Here is a 23,611-nt window from a genome sequence, read left to right as displayed (position 1 = left end):
AGAATATGATGAAAGAACACATGAACAGCATGCACAGAAATTATTTTTTTAAATCCCACCATGTTGAGAAATGGGTACATTTTATAGAACAGACTGGATTCAAAGAGACCTTTTAAGGTCATCTCTTTCAGGTCCCCTGCAATGAGCAGGAACATCTTCAACTAGATCATGTTGCTTAGAGTCCTATTCAACCTGGCCCTGAATGTTTTCAGGGATGGTGCATCGACCACCTCTCTGGGCCACCAGTGCCACTGTTTTACTATCCTTATCATAAAAATACCATTCCTTATATCTAGTCTAAATCTACCCTTTTTTATTTTAAAACCATTATTCTTTGTCCTATCATGAGAGGACCTACTAAAAAGTCTGTCTCCATCTTTCCTTTAAGTACTTGAAAGAATGCAGTAAGGTCTCCCCAGAGCCTTTTGTTCTCCAGAGTGAACAGCCTAAACTGTCTGTTTGTCCTTGTATAAGAGAGGTGTTATGTCCATGATTATTTTTGTGAACCTACTCTGGACTCACTCCAGCAGTACCATGATCTTCTTGTGCTGGGACCCCAGAGCTGGATGCAGGGTTCCAGGTGGAGTCTCACCAGAGCAGAGCAGAGGGGCAGAATCCCCTCCCTCCCCTGCTGCCCACGCTGCTTTGGATGCAGCCCAAGATACAGCTGGAATTCTGGGCTGTGAATGCACACTGCGGGCCTGTGTCCAGTACCACGACTTCCCCCAAGTACTCCTTTGCAAGGCTGCTCTTGATTTGTTCATCCCCCAGCCTATGTTGATACCAGAAGCTGGACTGACCAAGGGCCCACTGCTTGAGCTTGCCCAAATTACTCTGGATGGCATCCCTTCCCCCAGGCACACCAACTGCACCACTCAGTTTGGTGTCATCTACAAATTCTCTGCAGAAGCATTTGATTCCACTGTGTACATCACTGATGAAGAACTTAAACTGCACTAGTCCCTAATGGACTCTACTTTTCCTAGTACTTCTTTCCCAGTTACAGCATGCTAGGTAGCTAGTCCAAAATCATACAGACAGTAAATCTCTGGCTGCATCAGAAGTTCATCCAGTATGATTTTTACCTGAGTCTAGCATTGTTTATTTGATCTTTTACATGTTTTAACTAAAAAAAGATTATCCAAGTACAAGACTCAAATACCAAATTGTGCTATAGAAACCACAATTCATTGCATACCACGTGGGCTTTCTTAAGTGAACTGCAAGCTGGAAGAACAAAAGCTAAGGAGGCTCATAATGATGATAAGGACTTGGCTATTTAGAGAAAAACATAAATCTGAGTGGGATGAAAGAAGCTGCACACATAAATCTGATTTTGACAGGGATCTCCTCTATGTATGATTCACAGAGAGTGCTCTTTTTCTAAATCTTTTCATACATGCCCCAAACTTAGATGAACTAGAAACAGAAACTACTTAGCTTAAAAATCCTTCCCTTCTTCCCTTTCAACCTCACATTGCTTTTCCTTCTCCACATAACAAAAGTAAAACAGAACCCTCTAAATTCCTACATTTCAAGAGACAAATTTCTTTCACAAACCTAATTTTCTGCAAGGTGATGCAATGGACCTAGCTCCTGTTAAAACTTCAAACAACTGAATAAAACCAGCAAAATAGCAAAAGAATTCACACTTACATATTTTTGTTAGAAGACACTGTTGAGGGTCATATGGTAAGTCACATGTGCAGTAAACAAAATTTTAAAACTACCAACGGCCATATCTTTGGTTCTTCAGTATTTTTATATATATTTCCTTTTAGGTTTTGGTACAATGGATATTGCCTCTGTTGTACATTTAGTCATTTGTTGTCATGTAGTACTGTCATCTTCAAATTTCGAAGCCAAGAAAGCATTGACACTAGCTTCTCTACCTTCTTGTAGCAAAGCCCAAGGTATACAACTGAATTTTGGAAGTAAGAAGCAGAGGCTTTAAAGTAGAATACATGCATCTGTAACTTCTGCGAAACTTCTGCAGCCTGCCTTTCTTCAGAGTCTTGTTAAACGCACAAAACTTTCTCAAATGTAAAGAAACCTTTACTTACTAGATCTGCCTTTTTTTATTGAAAACCAACTCATGATGTCAAGCTTAAAAGCTTCAGGAAAAGGATGCATGTAAGAAATTCAGATTACAAAGGGTGTCACTGATTTTTACCACTTCCTTCAGTGGAAACAGACATGGACCTTCAGGCAGACAACAGATGTGTGAATTTCTGTGCCAAATTCTCTGCTACTACCTGCCTTCAAAGGAAACACTAAAAGGCCTGAATACAAGTCAGAAAGATATACAAGCTTTAAGACAGCAGCTTGCTTTTCATGGATAAAAAGTATTAAGAAGGCAATAACCTTGCATCGGATGTCCAATTTTCTGGTTCCACACGATATAAAAATTTCTCTTGTTGTACTGAAATAATCTTTCCCTTTCGGACAACAGTGACTAAAGGAAATCCTTTATGCACAATCCAAGTCTTCATAATTTTTTTTACATCTAGTGTTCCATTGGTAATCTGTAAAAACAATCATAACATAAAAAGCAAATGGAGAACACTTTATTCTTAAGTTACTCAATTAAACTAGTTGCGCGATTTTGCATCTGTAAACAATCACTTTGACAGTGAACTTGCGAATTTCCCTCCACTCTCTGGGCCTGGCCATCCAGCCAGCTCTTAACCCAACAAAGAGTGCACTTGCCCAGGCCATGAGCTGCCACCTTTTCCAGGAAAATGCCATGGGAGACAGTATCAAAGGCTTTGCTGAAGGTCAGGGAGACAACATCCACAGCTTTTCCCTCATCCACCAGGTAGGTCACCTGGTCAAAAAAGGAGACTAGGTTGGTCAGGCAGGACCTGGTCCTCCTAAATCAGACCCATGCTGGGTTTGATTCCCTGGTTGTCCTGTATGTGCCCTGTAATGGTACTAAAGACAATCTGCTCCATGACCTTCCTTGGCACTCAGTTCAGGCCAACAGACCTGTAGCTCTCTGGACCATCAGTCCATCCCCTGTTCTTCCTGCTGTCTCTCCACCCTCCTTTCCCTGGCCTCTCTGACTCCCACAGCCTTGCTGACACTAGCCCTCAGTCTCTTCTATCCGAGCCCTTGCTTTATTGAGCGCTTCACACTCATTTTAAAATTAGACACAGCCTTATGCCTTCCTTGTGACTTGAGAACTGCCTGTACAGTCTGCTTTCCTAAAATTTCATCAAAAAACAAAAGCTATCACAAAGTTACACTAGTAGAGAGTAACCCAAGACTTCTGTGAAGCTGGATATAGCTATTCCTTGAAAGTAAATTTTATCCTGAATTTTATTACTTTCATTCCAGTCTTAACACACTACCCATGTAATTCTAGACAGGGTATGTCCATTCTGGATGGACATGCAGGGCAGTACATACTCACTCACAGTGCTTTTTTGGGATGATATGCAATATAGCCCAAGAAGCTTCAGTAATCTCCCTATCTATATGAAAGAACTTTGGAATAGGATGAGCAACTAATTGACAGTATTTACCTGTAGTCCATTATCCTATTTTTTTTAATAAACAAGAAAATAAATGAAACCTATGACACTCTTAGAGAAGCGGAGGGAAAAAAAAAAGAAAAGAAGAACAGTGTGTCCAAGACGGATACCTCATTCATGCTGTCCCACAGGTCATCACTCTGGGCAGTTCCATAGTTGTGATTATGCAAGTATACCTCAATGCCAGCTTGGAAAACATCCTTAGTGAGATAATGCTTCAGCATCAAAAGAAGTGAAGCCCCCTTTAAGGAGAAAAAAAAAAAAAAAGAAAATGAATCAATAAATTGAAGTTAAAGAACTTTTTTAAGCATATGTGTATTATAGCTCTTTCACAGTACAGGAGTAAGTCAGAAGCTAGCAGATTTTATTCCAAATAATATCCTTCAAATAATTACCTTTACACTCAGTTTCCTTGGAAAAATATTCTTTTACTATTTCAAAAACTCCAAATATAGTTACAGAAAAGGCTAATGTAATTTAAAAATTTTTCCCAGCTGCTTTGGAAAAAATATTTTAAAGGCTCAAACTACAATTACAAAATGGACTAGTAGAATTTGACATTTTTTCCAATCAACATAATCTGAAAACTATTGCCTTCTTACTGATATGTCTCTGCTGGCTGCCATTTTTCATTACGAATACTCATCTGTATGGTACAGAACTGCACTTTTGAGTCAGTGTTTAACAATCATATGATGTGCACTTATATCAAAAACCTAAAAACAGAGGAAAAAGATGAGATGCACTTGGTAGGCTGGAATTGACTGCAGAAGAACAAGTATGTTTAAATACAGCCATATCTTGTAAAGAAAAAAAAATAGTAGTAACTGAGTAGTTTTAGTATCAAAAGGGTTGTGAATGTTTCTATGTGAAAGCCACCAGTAAGTAAATTGCCTGAAGACTTGCATACTGTAGAACTGAATGCAGAGGAGCAGCCATAGATCAAGAATAGTTTAAAGGTGCACTTTATATTTTTGCTACAATTTCTAGGAAAGAAACAAGAAGGAGAAAATTTTAAAGAGACAATGCATTGTTCTCATAAATTCCAATCTCAAGTTCTGGAATTGGAGTAACATCTTATCTGAAACTGAAGGCTGCCTGGTTATTTACTAGTCACCGAACGTCAGGAATAGCCCTTACTACAGTTTTTAATAATATAGCCACAATCTCCTCTTCTGTATGCACCCATACTTCACCTACAGCTCTGCTCCTTTGTTTTTCCTACTTTCATATCCTTCCAGGTGGATTTTGTCCCATGTATGGGTGTTAGGCTTACTGACAGTCTGCAAAACAGTCAGACTAAAAATAATATTGTACAATTATTTCTATTCAAGACAGTACAATGCAGAGGTCACCTACTAATCTGTGTCAGTTGGTAGTCCAATAAAACAAATTATATTGTACAATTCAGTAACAAACAATCCTTTGCTTATCTGGGACTACATTGCAGTGTCTTCTCATGTGAATTGCCAAGAATTCTACCTAAGCTACAGAGTAGTGGAATACAAGAACTTCATGCAGAAATTAAAAGCTATGTAATGAAATCCTCTGAAACACAGAAAGCAGCTGTGAAAACACTATTTCTGACAACATACAAAAAACCTCTTTTGGTCAGCTCTTAAAGGTGTAGGTTAGTACAATTCTATTCAAACTGTGCACATACTTATTAGTAGCAATGAAGTAATAAAATAATTCTCCAAATACAATGTGATACTAATTGACTGAAATGCCAATCCAATCATTTAGGAAACTTTTCCATTAAAATTATATAGAGAAGTTTCAATCAGTCAAAGACTGTTGACAGTCTTTGACTGAAACTTCTCTATATAGTTAATTGGCTCTAAAGTTAGTTGGCTACAGACATGATTGTGCCAAATGCATAGCTTCCAGAAGCTCATCAAAAAGAGAAATACTTGAGGCAGTACCTCTGAAGCAATAAACAACAGCCATGCCTTTTGATAAAAGGAAAAAATCCAAATTCATTTGGCAACCAAGGTAACCTGAAAATCACACATATCCGTTCTTGCAGTTGAGAAAGCAAAGTCCAAAATAAATGGAAGCACATCACTACCGTAAGTCTATATGGCATCCCAGACTATTCAAGGATGCCAGACAAGATGTGTTGAATAGTTGCAAAAATAAGTCAGAGAAAACAAACCAAGACTGTCATGGGATCTGCATTCCACGGAGCAGAGGAAGATGTAGTATCTGACTATTTTCTAGCAGAAAATAGCTATCCCCATGATTTCTAATTAGATGAAAGTACAAGACAGTGATGGAAAAAAATGCCAGCTACTCCAAAATAAACAAACAAAAGGCTTTCCTCCAACACTACCAAAATCTGGTATCTAAAATCTGAGACAATGTGAATAAAAATTTTGCAAATACAGGTATTTCTTCTCTCATGCATTTTTAAATAAGGCACTGAGATGCTTTAATAACATAAGCCTCACACACATGTCTCACTAGACATTAGAAATAATCACGTTTCAGACAACCAGGACCAGCAGTAAAATAATTTGCATTCAGAAGCAAGCTTCCAGTTCAGGATATCTCTAAAATACTGGGGTTTTTTTAAACCAGGGAGAGTATAACATGGAGCTATTACTTTGGTGTTTTGTTTTTACTCTTTTTTTAATCACTTGTTACAGTCTGCTACCAGAAGAATATATGCCTAACTGGTTACGTTGCTTCATCTATTGGTTCCCCTCCTACAATTATATTTTGTGCTCAAGCATTCAACAAGATGGTAAGTAAAGCAACAAATACATATACATAATATTTTCCTAATTAAATGCTACATATATGCTCAAAAACATTATTGAGAAATCCTGCATTGTTTGAGTTGGGTGTAAATAACCTCCAAAGGTTTGTCAATACATGCCTATTCACTTGTGATTCCACATTCATAGTTTCAATAGCTAATGTATCACTTTCTAAATATTTTGGAATATTTTTACAGTTACCTTGATGTAAGAAAGAGCATCAAACATTTCTTCAATTTGCTCTGAAGACTGAACTGCAGAAGAGATTGGATGTGAAGAATTCAAGGCATCTTTCATCATAGCCTTGAAAATTGAAGTAAGGAAATCTTCATCCTAGAAGAGAAACATTTTTAACTATTTAGGAAGCTGAAATGTACATGTTAAGCAGAAAAATAAAAGTGGTCTCTCCTTTGCTCCTCCATTGCTCTATGCAGCAAAAGAATTGTCAGGATATTATTTATAAAAGCTGCTATTTCCCTGCCATATTTTAGCAGTGGAATCTCACTTTTGAGTTTGCATCATTATACAGACCCTTAAGCCCCTATCTTAGGCATGTGTCAATGGCACCCGACAAAAATGCACCTTCTAAATAAGTGTGTGTCAAATTTCCTATTAAATTTCACTGCTGTTTTCATTTACAGGAGGCAGGGAATACAAAAATATGACTTTCATGTGCTTTAAGCATGAAGTCTAGAGAAATTATTCATTACAGAAATGTTTGGGAGAATGTAAACAGCACCTTATCTAGTGATTACCAAAATCTCTTACTTCTTTTCTTCTAGAATGAGGATATTTGAATTTATTACATTGGTAACAGAACAAACAACGCCAAACACTGAAAAGAAGCTGATCATATCTGTATTTGTTCATTTCACTTCATCTAGGCAAGCAAACAATTCTCTATACAGTAGAGTTAAAAAAAACCCCAAAACCCCCAACAATAACAACAAAACAAACCCACAAAACCCCTCTGTGAAATACAATGCAAACAACTGTTAAAGTTTAAAATGTTAAGGCTATTCTTCTTGAATGGAGAAGTTCTGGGTGATGTCTTTTATTTTCACCAAAACACATTCTGGGACTATCAAACAACGAAATGAAGTATTTGTCAAGGCAGTTTGTCAGACAACTTTTAGAATGAAGTACACAGATGTTAGATGTGTCCTTGTTAAATAAGGACACTATTTGTGTCCCACCCTCAGCACATATGCACCCAACAAGCAGAATACTTTTGGTGACAATCCAGCTGAACAACCAAACTAGGCCAAATGAAGAAGTTTTGAAACATCCAGTGCTGTAAAAGAATTCTACTGGACCAGGTTACCAACTCAAGTTTCTTAATACTAATAAGAGTGATTTAAGTACTCACAGCTCTCCAGAATGCTGAGAAGAACGCTATCTATCAGGCAGGAAAGTCAGTACAAATCAGGTGCTTAATCCCATGACTAAGACAAATTACATAAACACTCCTGGAAGTTGATTTCAGGCCTCAGGTATGTCCTCTCCTTGGAGATATCTCTATTCGGAATGCAAAATTACTCTCTCCACTACCATCTACATTTAATTCCACTAACCTTTGTTTATCTGCCTGTCATTCTCAGTGACAAGAAAGTTTTATAGAAGTAGGTGATATCCTTTCATTGGAAAAGACAGACTAAATTTGAATCCATCATGTTTTCCAGTGTCTGAAAAGCTAGGTCACTTAGTACCTGAGTGAGTTAATAAATAATCACTGCATTATTATATCAGAAAGATTTTATCCTTCAGCCATGTATGTAAACAGATGTGCCTGTGGGAGCAGTGCTTTGCATTAAGCGTAACTCAATGCTATCAGAATCCTTTGTGGTGGACCATTTGATATTTTTATGCCAGGTCTGCTCATTTGTGAAGTTCAAACTGATTCAGACACAAGCACCACAATGATGGGAAGACAGGAGTTACTTCATGTAGGGAAATAAAACAAAGGGAACTTATAACAAAAAGCATTTACTTAGAAAGAAAAGACTCTTCACTCAAGGCAGAAGAAATATATGAAAGTTTTAAAAAATGTAGCAGGTGTAACAAGTAGCGGGTGCACAGCAGTTTGCAGAAAGAACTATTATATAAGCATTTATCTTTGAGAGAGAAGTCTGATGTTGCTATTAGCGAATTGATCACAAATATTATTGGTTAGCAAGCCTATTAACAATTATACTATTGGCTTTCCAGACTGACATTATTCTAACCCAATGGTGAAAATATTATAAAAGCTATATACACTTTTAATAGACACCTGTGGTTATACCACAACTGAGGACTGTGTTTCTTTCCTATGCTTGCAAATGGCTCCTTGAACCTACATATAATCTCCTAAGGCAATCCTGGACTGTGCAGTGCATCCCGACTGTACCAACAGTGAGCTTCAAGGATCACTGAGGACGTCCCTTCATTGCTGGCTAAAAAAAAGGTTAGCAGCAGAGTCAGGCAATTCCCTCATAAAATGGGCAACAATATCTCTAAACTAGAAGCCTTCCATAAAGGCTGCTTACTATGTATAGCAAAGGAGCAAAATCTTAAAATTCAGGAAAAGAAATGAATACAACTCCTTATATGGGAGAAAACTAACTGTCGCTGGTACCCCCGTAAAGGCTCCTATGACCTCAATCACTAGACGTGAGTGGAAGATGCTTTAAAAGCACATCAAACACATATGCCCGAGATTAACTCAGATGAATTTATAACATGGAAAATTATATATTCTGCATTGCAAGCTTTTCATAATTCCGAAGATATAGTACTCCCAGCTGTAAATTTTCCTGCTGATGCTTCCCCCGCACCCACAGCAATGCTTTCATGTTCTAATTCACTTGTTTTGCATGTGGACAGGACCACTAGGGAGGAAAAAGAAAGTGAACTTGTAGAAAAAAGCTGCAATTCGTATTCTAAAATACCATTGCAACAGCTGAAAAATATGGCTGCAGCACCATCTACTGACACAGAAGTGCCAAAACAGCCCTTCGTGACTGATAGTGAATTTTCTCTGCTCCCTGAGCCAAAAGACTTTTTAGGTATCTGTAGAAAAACAGCTTTGCTTCAAGGGGATGTTGAATTGCTTCATCCTTTGCCTGTAGTTTATCAAGGCAATCAGCCTCAACATGAGGAACTTTCCTATGAAATGGTTAAAGAATTAAGAAAATCTATGAAAGAGAAAGGATTGCAATCTTTCTATACCTTGAGACTTATAGAAGCTATTGCAGAGAGCTGTGTTATGTTACCTGCTGACTGGAAAGCTTTATTTAAATCAATTAGGACAGCAGCACAATATTCTATATGGTGGACAGAGTACAACAGGCTTTGTGAAGATCAAGTGCGGGCTAACATAGACACTGCTAATGCTGCAATAACAAGGGATCATTTGACAGGGACTGGACATCAGACCATGATAAAAGAACAGTTAGGGATGCCCCCAGAAACATATAACCAAGCAAAGGAACTGGTTAAAAGAGCTTCAAAAAGAGTGACGGACATTAATAAGACTGAACATGGCTTCTCTACTATAAGGCAGGGACATCAAGAGGCCTACATTACTTTTATTGATCGTTTGCAAACAGCTGTGACAAGGCAAATTGATTTACCAGATGCAGCTGAAGTTTTACTCAAATCCTTAGCTGATGAAAATACTAATCCTGACTGTTGCAAGGCACTTGACCTAGTTAAACACAAACCAGATGTTTCCTTACATGACTTTATCGTAACTTGTGCACATGTTGGTACAGAACAATACAAAGCAGGTTTACCAGCAACAGCCTTAGCTCAACAGCTACAGGTTGCTAGGGCAACAGTCAAATGTTTTGACTGTGGAGAAGAAGGTCATGTGAAAAAGCAGTGCTCAAAGAATAAACAACAAAGGGAACAAAAACCTAATAAACTGTGCCCTAGATGCAAGAAAGGTTACCATTAGAGCAATTAATGCCATTCTAAGTATGACAAAATGGCAAACCTCTGCCACAGCAGGGAAACTCAAAGACGGGTTCAGAATCCTTTGCCTCCCAACAGAACAGGATCCAGCTGCAGCTCAAGCTCAAGGAACATCAGGGGAACCCCAGGCAGTTGCTGGCTTGGACTTGGCAGTTTCCACCAAAATCACAATAAATGACACATTGGTTCACCTTATACCTACAGGTTTAAATTGACCCCTTCCTTTTAAATGTCATGCATTGTTACTCAGGAGATCATCATCATCTAAAAGTAGACTCTCTATTTTACCAGGAATCATCAACTCTGAATCTAGGGGTGAAATAAAAATCATGGCTCGGACTCCTAACCAACCTTGTACTGTTCCAGCAAGATCATGCATTGCTCAATTCATCCCACTTCCTACATTGCCAGATGGATACCATCTGTCAGTGCTGACAGAGGCACTGGAGGTTTTGGGAGCACAGGCACTCCTCCCATTTACTGGTCTAAATTTACTTCAGTGCAGCAACCTTTTCTAGCCTGTGTTGCAGATGGCAAGTCTTCTACAGGATTAAGATACCAGAGCCGACAAAACCATCATCAGTGAATGTGATTGGCCACCGACCTAGCCCTTGTCAACGCCATCAGCGATGGTCACACGCACTGGAGGTCAATAGATGTCACAGGAGGTCAGCAGTCAGCTAAGGAACTCATGGTATATGGGCCAGAAGGGAAACAAGCACAGCTCAAACCACATGTACTTTCTACTACTGCACACTGTGGGGAAGAGATTTGTTATCACAGTGGGGACTGACACTGAAAACAAACTTTTCAGTGCCTCTGATGTGCAGCCGAGACTTAAACTCACGTGGAACATTAACACCCCTCTGTGGGTGGATCAGTGGCCACGCAAAAGGAACGACTGCAACAAGCACAAAAGCTGGTCAAAACAATTGGATCTGGCAAATATAGTTCCTTCTACAAGCTTCTGGAGCACCACAATATTTGTGATTCCAAAAAAGACTGGCAAATGGAGACTTACAAGATATGGCTATCGGTGCACTAATAGCCCTGATCGGCGCTCAGCAACCTGGAATTCCTAATCTGAAATTAGGAAATTTGGGAATTACTGAAAATTGGGAATTACTAATAATTGTCTTAAAATATTATTTTTTCACAATTGCATTACATCCTGATGCTGCACCTTGTTTTACTTTTTCATTACTATCCTTGAACAACACTGAACCTATGCAAAGGTATCACTGTGTTGTGTTACCCCAAGGAATGAAAAACAGTCCTACAATGCGTCAGTTTGTGGTAGCAAGTGCTTTACAACTGGTGCGACAGCAATTTTCAAAGGTTTTGCTGTATCATGGTATGGATGATATACTGCTAGCAGCAGATGACCCTGTAGTACTGCAGAACTGTTTTTCCCTTTTGTGTTTTTCTCTTGATAAATTTGGTCTTTGTATTGCAGCAGGCAAGGTTCAAACTGTCCCACCATGGAAATACCTAGGGTTTCTATTATTTGAACAGAAAATTGTTCCTCAGCCCATTGTCCTTTGGACCTCTATTAAAACACAATGATTTGCAAAAATTATTAGGAACTATTACCCTTGTTTAATTTACTTAAGGGAGGCACAGATTTAATATCTCCTCTCCTTGCAATCCAGAATCAGAAGCCTGTGAAGCATTGCAACTCCGAATGAAATTCAGACCACTCTTGTACCCAGACAACAAGCAGAGTTACCACTCAGGCTTTTTCTTATCCTGGCTGAATGCCAACCATAGGCACTAATAGCACAGTGGTGTACACACAACAATTGTGGATGATAGAGTGGATATTTTTACCTCACACATTTTCAAAAACAGTGAACTACATTGCTTGACTTATCGTTAGGCTTGTTTCCACAGGACAAAAATTATGCCAGACCCTAAGTGGGGATGATCCTTCTCACATCCACATTCCTTTACCTGCAAATGCCTTTCAGGATATATTCCAAGAATCCTCACCTTTACAGGCTGCCCTGACAGACTTTTTGAGAAACATTGTTAATTCTTTGCCGAAAAAAAAACTTTTGCAATCTTTAAAAGATCTTTCTTTACAGCCACGTTTTTTAACATCATCACAGCCCCTGTCTGGAGCAAAGACAGTTTTCATCGATGGTTCTGGGAATAATCAGAAAACAGCTGTTGTTTGGAAAAACTCCACAGGGGATTGGGAAAACTGATTTTTCAGCCAAGGTCAACACAGCTAGTAGGTTAGCAGCCACTGCAGAAGCTCTGATGGTTTCAAAATGAACCTTTCAACTTAGTATCATATTCCTTTTATGTAGTAGGTATTTAAACTGTACTGAACATTAATTTTTAAAGCAAGTACTCAATAAGGATTTTTATGCTGTTATCTACTGTGCATGATTATGTCCAGTACCATTTCACTGTTTTTATGTTATGCATCTCAGGTCTCACTCATTGTCTGGACCTCTGGTGGAAGGGCCATGCAGCTGCTGGCACTCTGACGATGACGGCAACAGTTCCGAATCAAATTACACAAGCAAAGCTGTCACATGACTTTTATCACCAGAATGCAAAATATTTGAGTAAATAATTTGACCTTATCCTTTCTCAAGCCAGACAAATTCTTAATTCTTGCCCTGATTGTGCTTTTTTAATACCTTTACCTACCACAGTAGGTACAAATCTAAGAGATTTGGATGTCAATGGATGCTACACACGTTTCCTCTTTTGGCACCCTAAAATATGTGCATTTATCAGTTGACACATATTCCAAATTTTTGTTGCCTCCACTCATAAAGAGAAAAAGGCAAGAGATGCCATTAGTACAGGTTGTGAGCTATTGCTACTTTAGAAGTCCCCAAAGTAATGAAAACTGATAATGGTGCAGTATATGCTTCACAATCAAGGAAAACATTTTTTCAACAGGTCAAACTGTTGTGGAACGAGTACATGCCTTTTTAAAGAACATGCTTCTTAAAGACAAAAGAGGGGATCCCCTTGGTATAACATCTCAGGAACAATTAACAAAGCAACATTTGTTTTAAATTTCTTAAATATTTCCAGATTTGATAAGAAAACAGCAAGTGAAAAAATATTTTCCCATGATGCTTTAGCAGATTCTCAATGACTTCTTTATTATAAAGACTTGCAGAGTGGACAATGGCTAGGCCCTTGCTTTTGCTAACAGGGGGGTGTGGTTATGGTTGTGTTTCTCTATACACAGGAGCTCATTGGCTACCTGCAAAGAACATCAAACCCACCGCAGAAGGGATGAAGACTTGAAGGCATCACAATTTTGGTTTGGTAATCAGTTGCAATGGGTTTGGGCACAACGTATGTAACCCTTTTTATCATCCTCAGTGTATTCTCAATGAATGTGAATCAAGCATGGATCTCACAACCACACATCAATGTTAGGTTCACATTAGCCAAAGCAATTAACCAATCTACCCTTCATATATCCATGACCAGTCCTAGTGATCCATTTCAATCATGCCTGGTTGGCATTCCTTTGTTGGAGGACAAACAGAACAAATTATACAATCAAACAGTTCCATGTGATTGTACAGCTCCAGGTAAGCGTAGATCATCGTGGTGTTTGGGATCACAGCAGTCTAATGCTGGCCAGTCTGTGAAATGGTATATGGGCAATACTGACAGAGGCATGAGAAAAGTAAGTAACTTCCCTACTCTCTCACTGCAGCCTCAAGTGCTAGATGTACTAGGCTCTATAAAAGCTCCTGTGTGTTTTTACCTTAATTATGCTAATGATTCAAAAGCAGACAACACAGGGGTTGATGTAAGTGGCACTGGCAATTACTCTAATGCTTCTGCCTGGTGTAATTTTACTACTTTCTCATAAATCACAACATAGATCTGAGCAGTAAGCCTGCCTCATAACGTATTTTCAATTTGTGGCAACAGAGCATGGAAAAGCATTCCAAGTAATGCAGTGGGAGGTCCATGTACTTTTGGTCGTTTGACTGTTTCATCCCAATCTTGAAACTCTAACTAATTGGACACTACAACACAGGTGAAATAAACATGACGCTCAGTCATTTGACCCTGACTGTAACTCTGAGGTTGAATTCTGGAATAGCGCAAAGAGATTTTTTAGTTCCTTAGTTGCCTGTATTGATACTGCACATGCCATCAACACAATTAACAAACAAGGTTGTTGGCTTGCAAAAGAAACCAAGGCTACTAGTAATGCTTCAACAGGATTGTTAACAGATGTCAACTGAGAACGTCATGCAACACTGCAAAATAGAGCAGCAAAAGACTTTTTAATGTTAGCCCAAGGACACAGATATGAAGACTTCAAGAGAATGTGCTGCTGTACGACCACTCCAAATCCATTCAGAAAAACATCCAGGAACTGAAGGAGCTATCTGGAGAGCTGCAGCAAAATCAGGATTGGGATCCTTTTGCCTCTTCTCCTGGTTGGGAAGATTTAATTTTGGACCTTGGGTCAAACATATAGTTGGTTTCACTGTAGTAGGAGTCATGGCCCTTTTGATGATTATGTTATGTTTCCCATGCATATTTTCTTGTGTTCAACGGCTTATCCATCAGAAAATGAAGCATGTAATGCTTATGCAGACACCTACTGTACTTTGCAATACTTAGTAAAAAAGAAAGGGGGCGATATAGGGAAAGAAAACAAAGAGAGTTTGTAATTGAGAGAACAAAGAGCATTTTGTTAGAAAGACTATTCAGTCACCAGAGATGTAACGAAGTTTTAAAAAAAGTAACAAGTAACAGGTACACAGTAGTTTGCAGAAAGAACTATTATATAAGCATTTTTTCTTTAGGAGAAAAGTCTGACGTTGCTATTAGGGAATTGATCACAAATATTATTGGTTAGCAATTTTATTAACAATTATACTATTGGCTTTCCAGGCTCACACCCAATGGTGAAAATATTATAAAAGCTATGTACACTTTTAATAGACGTCTGTGGTTATACCACAATTGGGGACTGTGTTTTTTCCATGCGCTTGCAACCTCAGGCACATTTAATAACCTAAAGCTTCCTAAGTCTATTAGGAAAAGCAGAAGTAGACAAACATGTTCAACATCATGTCTGGACTTTTTCTAGAAAGATTTTAAGCAGTTTGATTTATAGACACCTACAAGTTTTAACACCTGCTATTTTGCACAGAATACCTTAACCTTCAGAAAACACAGTAGACTGCCTGTAGATTATTACCAAAAAAAAAAAAGTAAAAAAAAAATTAAAACCCACAGAACAATGTACCCTTTTCAAAGCCACTTCCAGTATAATAGCAGAAATGTAGCATGATCTCAGTGGTGCCCAAAATTAATTTTAGTATCAGTTTATAAGTATCAATCATTTATAGGCAGCACAAAAAACAGATAACAGTGAAGGTAAAGTAAATGTAACTTCAGAAATTACTTACTGAACATAATTCTGGAAAAACCTCTTCCATGGCAAAGTATTCCATGAACGTGGCAAATCCCTCATTCAGCCAGAGATCATTCCACCATTCCATAGTTACTAGATTGCCAAACCACTAAGAAAGACCAAAAACATCATTATTTTCTTAGAATTAAAATCAAATGAGAAGTACTCCATCCATCCTCTGCTTTATTTAAAATAAACGTAAGGTAAAATGAAGGTCAGTCAAAACTACAGAAAAGTCTTCACAGCAACAACTCCTTAAGCATGGCATGAGAGTTGCACTCTGTCTGTTGTGCTGTAGAAAATACACCTGCAGGCTATCTAAACAGATGCAATGAACTACCCAGTCACAGTGAGGGGAGGGGTGAATTTAAGGACAGAACTGCACTTAAAAAACAAAGAAATTAAAAAAGAAAAAAATAATCTTCCCAGACTAGTACCTGATGGGCAAGCTCATGTGCTATCACTGCAGTTATTAGCTTTTTATCCCTCACTGAAGAAGTATTGTTGTCAAATAAGAGTGTTGTTTCTCGGAAGGTAATCAAGCCCCAGTTTTCCATTGCACCAGACTGAAAATCAGGAATTGCTACCAGATCTGGAAAAGATTTGAAAGAAGATTTTGAAAACTACTAGTTAAACCAATCCTATCTTTCAAGCCTACCTATTATATGATATAATCATTAAAAAAAATAATTATTTAAACCCTGCTGTGCGGACATACACTCAAATCTCAAGTACAGAAGCCCCACAGATTTATAATGATGCTTCTCTAGCAGTACTCTGACACAAACAACAAGAACCTGCCTATGGATCCTGCATGAGCAAAAGTAGTATGGAAATGAAATGGCCTGAAAAGTACACTATTGAAAAATAATGTCTTAGAAGACTGCATTTCACTATCTTTCCAGTCAAACCAATGCATGTAGAGGAGACATGCTGCAGATCTTGCAGTTGTGAACATTGTTCACAGACTGAGAATTTCCTCACTACTAAGTTGAATAACACCAAAGAAATTCTTCTGTGTAAATTTATGTAAAAATATAAGCAATCTGTCTCCAAACTCTCACAAAAGCTTTACAACTTGGGACTCACTTAATACTTGCTGTCAGACAAACATGTAATTAGTTTTTAAATTTATTTAATAATTTAATAATTGTAATACTTTTTTTAAAATGAAAATTCCCATGCATTTTTCAGATCAGAGCTACTTCTATTTTTTTTTAATTAAAAAAAAGTCCTGAAGAACTTACCTAATTTTTCAAGAGGGTATTTCATAAAAAAGTATTTTTGGTAAAATTCCAGAAGCTTCACTGCTGTGTCTAGGGCATACCCAACTTGGCTTAGATGCTGCGGTATGGCATAGACAGATACCTAGTCCAAACAGAGAAGAGAAAATATTTTGAAACTTATACCTACAAAAGATTTAGAATTGAAGGAGGAGCTGGCAGGAGCTCCTGAAACAGGTAAGACACATTTTTGCAAGTATGTACACAAATTATTGCATAGATTAGTTATGAAGCTGCTCAGAAAAAGCTGATTTTTCTTAATAGAGCTTATTAACAGGTCAAAATACAGGGACACTATCCTGTGTGTATGCAAGAACAATTAAAGGATGATAACTTTAAGGAATGTGTCCAAGAAGGGTCTACAGGACACAGATTTTAAAATCCCTCATGAGTTAAGTGACCCTCCTTGTATACCTCAACCAATCTTTAGTCTATGATAGAATTTATAATATGATAGCAGTAGTTTAATCTGCAAGAAATTATTAAAAAAAAATTGGCATAAAGCTCATCCCTATCTAAGGTATGGCCGCATAACACATGATGTAAGAAGCATTTGTATAAAAATTGAAAGGTTACAATCTCCCCCTATTTATGTTGAATTACTGTATCCAGAAAACGTCTTTGATTAGGTTACAGGTAGGTTCACATTTAGGACACCCTTTACTACACAAACTAAGAAATACGTGGACAACCATATTCCAGTTCTATAAAAAAGGAGTTGCTCTTCCTGTGCTATAAATCAATTCAACAAACGACATCTAAAACAGATGGAAAAGGTTACCTTTTAATTTTTGAATGAAGCACATATAAATAAGTTTGAATGAAGCACATATAAATAAGAATCCAGTCTACTGTTCCTGGAGTACAAAAGTATTATTTGCTACAAATTTTAAGCTCAAAACCGAAATATAAGATCCTCCTAGAATCTTCTGGAGTTGAGAAAAATCTTATTGCATTATAAGCATGAAGCAATTTTACTTCAACTCTGCACTATCTTAAAGCTTTCATGACAATAAACTTCTTCTGTGTGAAGCTCAAATTCTTTGGATCTCCCAACCACGAATTGCTGGGAGCATTCTGAGTCTGTGTTTCCTGGGAAATGCCAATATATGCTTCCTTTTTACTGACTTCCTTGGCCTGCTGGACACTGATGAGACTACTTTAGGCCTACTAAAACTCTGGCCTTACTTGGTATTCTTATGCTTTCTCCCTTCAAGGTAGTAAGTACTCTTAATAAGATTAAAATACTAATAACTTTTTTTTAAAAAAGAAATTAAAAATAATAAATTAAAGATAAGTAAGAACTATTCTTTTTAGAGTAAAAAAGTTATCTGCCTCAAAGAACTGACTGTACGATTTTACCAGTGTACAGCTCAAAGACAGACCTGAATAAAAGCCACAAGGCAAAAAAAAAAAAAAAAAAAAAAGAAAGAAAAAAAAAAAGAAAAAAGTGTATAAATCTATTCTATTAATCTTTCATTAGAAATACTTGCCTAGATTAGAATCAAAGCCCGTCTTGCATCTTTACTTGTGTTTGTTTATTGGATTAGAGAGCTTCTCCTTCTACAATGCTACTAGCACTATTCTCTCTGGCTTTTTCTAGGTATATAGGCACTTCTGACATTTCACCACCAAGGGGCACTTTCTGCTAAAGAGTCATGAAAGTCATTGCTTACATGAAACTTCTGCACTTTCTAAAATAAGATTAAGGAGCATCTATTAATATTACCACGTTTATTCTTTAGTTTCTCTAACTGCACACATTACAGAAATAGGTCATACCCTTGCAAAGGACAAAGCTCAAGCAGGACTCACTCTTTTATATTTACAACCTTTGGAAAAACGAAATTAAATAATTGTATTTAAGTGACTAAATGCAGATTTAAAGTCAGCCTAAATTTGCTTTACTGTAGGGCACAAGTTTTTCACGTATGTTATCTTGGCAGGTACAGAAAGTTTTTGTGGCACTGCTTGAAACCATGTGTAGGTGTTCCTAGAAACTTGTCGCATTTCTTTATATCCTCAGAACAACTCCTAGTTTGTGTGACATTACTGCTCACAGATGAAGCATTGAAAAGAAGAGTTTAAAGCTGCCAGCTCTTAAAGCTCTTAGGAAATTTACATTTTGTAAATTTCCACTTTTAACAAGACTTGATGCAGAGTCCCTTGCTGTAAAAGTGTATTCAGTCTGGCATCACCTCAGTCCACTTTATAGCATATGGCTTTTGTCCCCTACCTAGGATGGGTATATGAAACCAAGAAGATAAATTTAAAAGAGACAGTTTGCTTGTTGGTTTGGGGATCTTTTTGTTTTGTTTAGTAGCCTGGTCAGCTTGAGAAGAGTGAAGCAGAACTTAAAGTGAAACAAACACATACCACAGTCCCATTAGTTTCCCTGCTGATGTTTTTCAAGTCTGCAACAACAAAAGCTACTAGGTAGGTGCTCATCTTCAAACTCACAAAAAACTCATCCTGAACAATTCCATCTGTCACAGGTGTAGTAGCTTTCTGCAGGGGAAATGCAGTATTATTAATGCAGACAAAAGAACACTAAAACATAAAATAAATCAATGTTAAATAATTATATAATGCTACAAACAGTTAATAGACATGCTTACATAATATCTTTACATTTTTGTTATATTTCAGAAGGATTGATAATACTTACAACAATGTAACAAGCTTAAGAAGACATTAAACATTTATGCTTATAAATACAAAAATTATTTGTCAAGTTTTATTACATAGTATTACCAAACAACTACTCTGTTGGAGAAACTAATCTTTAGATTGCATTTGAAGTCCCAGTATAATCCAAAGTCAACATATAGATCAGCATTAATTCAAGGGAGTGTTAGGCTAGGCCAGAAACACAGTTCAGCATAGCCAACTAAAAATACTGGTGTTACATGAAATAAGTATTTGTCTCTTTCCTTAAGTCTCAGCAAAACTAGGTAACCAGACATACTTACTATTTTAAAATTGAACAAAATATTCCTCCGACGCACTTTTACAAATCAAAAGAGAACATGTTTTAAAAACTGAGGAAAACCTAAGACTTTAGTTACTTCAAAGGAAAAAGATGTCCAGCTCAAACATACACTGACAAAAGTGACTGTCTGCCCAGTTGTCTGAGCACACAGTAAGATACCATACAGAAGTAATATACTGCACTGTACCCCAACTTACTTTTTGTGCAGTTTTTTTTTTAAGACTAGTCCTATAAAAGCATGCTATATGCCTTTAAGTACTTTTCTATGTATTCCTTCACAAACATGAAATACAAAAAGAACAAAGCAAAATTTTTAAAACCACTGTAGTGGAGAATACTAAAGGTCTGGAAAGAGAAATGGCAGTTTATAAATTATGAAACTTCATATACGATTTTGTTTTCAGAACCCACAAACATTTAAAAAACAACAACAATAACCTTAGTTTTATACAAAACCATTTGAAACCAAACGTTTTGACATTTAACTGTCACTGCAAATTTAACTGTCACAGCCTTAAAGAGAAATGTATTTTTAAACCCGAAGATATAGTCACTATAATAATTTAATCTGACCATTATGTATGAGCAGAACGCCATCTTTTATTTCTCTAGTGAATTCATAAATTTCTGCTTTTGTTTTATAAGGAGGTGACAGTTTATTTAAGAAAATCTGCTGCAGTTTAATTTTTAAACTGGTTTAAAAATTAGTTATCCTCATTAGAAAAAAAAAAACACACTCAAACCAAAAAACAGGACAAACAAAACCACAAAAAGTAGCTCTACAGGCCCAAAATATGCTGTTTATTTTTAGCCTTAATCCACGTCAGACACTGTATGTTGCCAAGTTAGTGATGTACACACTAGGTGACAAGGCCTACTTCTGAAATCTCTTGGTCATGCAGGTATAGATGATTATTTCAGCAACGTCTGCTGCACACATTACAAAATATTCTGAGTTGGAAGGAACCCACAAGGACCACGGAATCCCAGTCCAAGTGAATGGCCATATGGGGCTCTAACCCACAACCTTGGCATTATTAGCACCCTGCTCTGACCAATGGAACTAATTGTGGGTGTATGCAGCAGGGCTAAACCATCATTTAATTTCTGTACATGAGGAACTTGTGAGGCTGTTGAAAGATGCCTTAGCCACTTGCCCAGTTCCTAGCAGAGAAGAGAGAGTGAGCACCCTGTCTTGTTTACATAAAACAGAAGAGTGAGCCACCAGAGTTCATTTCTTCTTGTATTGCTAAGAATCAGTACAAATCCAAATAAATGTTCATACACTGTGAAAAGATACTGTTTCATAAGTTATTAGCTTCGTTTTCAAAAACAAGGCATCTGCATGAGCACCTGAGCTTTAGACAGCTTCCTGGAACCCAAGCTGCACAGTGTACATAAATATACCAGAAACCCCAAAGGTGTAATTTTCTCATTACTGATTAGATCAATGTCAGTATTGAGTTTCTGCTGGGTGATAAATGGTGGTGTTTTGATGAGAGAATACCTAGTTCAGACACAGACTAGGTAATGTTAGTCTTTCTTGTCTGTCTAAATTAATTAGGCTTCCATAAAGGTTTGTCAAAGGCATAAGGGCATAAAACATCACCATAAAATTCAGATAAGCTCTTACAAGATTTTGTCTGAAAAATTCTAGGTGAAGGAATGTCAGATTCCTCATTCACATTCTAGAGCTGACTCTGTCTGTATTCATACCACACCTCCCCTCATGTAGCCACAGAAGCACATCCTTCAAGATCAGGCATATATTTCACATAGACTGGTGCTAATTACACAAACTACTGCTGAAGGTACTTCAGTACTCTGCACGCGTGCAGCAGCAGCAAACACAGAGAACTGGAAAGCAAACCTTAAGGGCTGCTGAGACCAATGTCACCAACAACATAACCTTTGCAAAATAATAGTTTATTTAATTTCAACAGGAATCCTTCAGTCATTCAGCTGTCTTTCAGTAACATCATACACCATGCAATGCATTGAACAGTTGTTTTCTCTATGAAGTTCAAGTCTTTGAGAACAAAACAGTTGATAAAGTCGTATAGTTTATAGCTTAGCCACTCAAGTCAATCCCCTGGACATTAATGCAATAAAACCAATCACAAATACTGAAACGGATTACCTAGGCAGCAGCTCTACTAGAATTCCCCTACAAAAACAGGTACCTTTGGCATATTTGACAGAGTGGAAAGTTTCTCATCCCTTTTGATCTTGATTAAAAAAGTAGCTTTAAGTGCTGGTTCATCAAAGCATGGAAAAGCAGACCTTGCTGCCAGAGGTTCAAACTGAGTTGCTGCAAACCACCTAATGGGAAGAGTGGAGAACAGCAAAATAAAAATTATTAAAGATATAAATGTCAGTTTAGTTAGGATAGAACAGTCATTTCCCTCCCAAACATTCTAAGAGCTTGTTATAGGAATAGATTTTTGAACAATAGATGATAAGGCTGGGCCAGTCAGAGTAAATGTTTAATTCACGATTTTTTATTTAAAACCCAATAACATACTTATTTGAGGAGTAATCTTCTTGGCTTTTTTTGCTTTCTGAACAAAGAAGAATGCACCTGGAATAACTCATTTACAAAACAACTGACAAAATATAAGCCAGCCAGTTTCCAAAGAAAGGGAACAAAAAGAATATTGAAAAATTAAATTAGCAAGCATGTCTACTAAATAAGAGTTTGGAAACCTCTGCAGTAGACTGCAGAAGGACTGCAAGGAAGCTTTTTCATCTAATTGCCTGGCCATTTCCTGCAGATGTTCCCACAGTTCATCTAACTGTATGCCTGTTCCCTGTGCTGGCTAGTGGATGGATTTTGTCCAAGTCCAAGTTGTCTTGTCTCTAATCCAATAGCTATTAATATCACAAGAAGACTTCTCAGGAGTCTACCTTCCTTCTCCACTATTTTCATACTAACTAGCCACAGAAATTATGGCTTTTGATGGAGAGCATCTTTGACTTCTGCACCTGCAAGACAACACAGAGTTCAACAAGTCTACTAATTGAAGTATTTACTGGGGCTACACGGAGAAGATGGTACACATTGTGGAGTTTTTTCTCCCCTTGCTTTTTTTTTTTACCTACTGCTAAGCTACCCACAAGTGTTTGGGCGGTTTATTTGTTCTGTACCATGATTCGAACATTTTTGGATATACAGCTTTTCTGAGACGGCACAGTGCTGACAACTCACAAGATTAAACTGTATGTCTGCTTTCAACTTCTTACTCTTTTTTTTTCCTCTGACAAATCGGTGCAGTTTCGCTGCAAGACTGCGCAGAAGAAAAGCAAAGAATAAAGAACCATTCTGCATAAAAATATAAATAAGATCCAGTTTATTTTTTTAATTTTGCTTTTGGCAACAAGTTAAGTGAGTTATTTTGCCATTTTATATTTCTGTGATGGTATAAAAATATTCAAAAGAAAGCAAAACTAAACTTATTTTCTTCCAAAATCAATTCATTGTTTGAGTTTTATATAGAAAGTACAGTAACCACGAAAGTTATCAGGGTAGTCTGCATTTGTAAAACTACAGACAACAGATGAACAGAGACAATGCCCCTGCAAAAAGATGAGGCAGGCAAGGCAATGGAAATGATGAAATCACTAAAGAGTTATCTGAAAAGGATTTACTGAAA

General features: G+C 37.3%; 1 protein-coding gene across 3 annotated transcripts in view; it reads right to left on the bottom strand.

The window, feature by feature from the left end:
- Positions 1-23,611, bottom strand: part of LNPEP (leucyl and cystinyl aminopeptidase) — a 57,158-nt gene that overhangs the window by 8,408 nt on the left and 25,139 nt on the right. For all 3 annotated transcript variants that reach the window (XM_054003395.1, XM_054003393.1, XM_054003394.1), the window contains 8 exons: positions 22,142-22,280; positions 19,343-19,474; positions 16,931-17,051; positions 16,121-16,275; positions 15,679-15,792; positions 6,503-6,634; positions 3,647-3,778; positions 2,365-2,525 (listed from right to left, as the gene is read on the bottom strand). In XM_054003395.1, coding sequence (XP_053859370.1) covers positions 2,365-2,525; positions 3,647-3,778; positions 6,503-6,634; positions 15,679-15,792; positions 16,121-16,275; positions 16,931-17,051; positions 19,343-19,474; positions 22,142-22,280 — 1,086 coding nt within the window. The remainder of the gene's footprint in view (positions 1-2,364; positions 2,526-3,646; positions 3,779-6,502; positions 6,635-15,678; positions 15,793-16,120; positions 16,276-16,930; positions 17,052-19,342; positions 19,475-22,141; positions 22,281-23,611) is intronic.

This window comes from Vidua macroura, chromosome Z (genome assembly GCF_024509145.1).
Source record: "Vidua macroura isolate BioBank_ID:100142 chromosome Z, ASM2450914v1, whole genome shotgun sequence".
NCBI classification, from domain to species: domain Eukaryota; kingdom Metazoa; phylum Chordata; class Aves; order Passeriformes; family Viduidae; genus Vidua; species Vidua macroura.
Note: the sequence above shows the minus strand (reverse complement) of the source record. Positions and strands in the feature narration are given on the sequence as shown.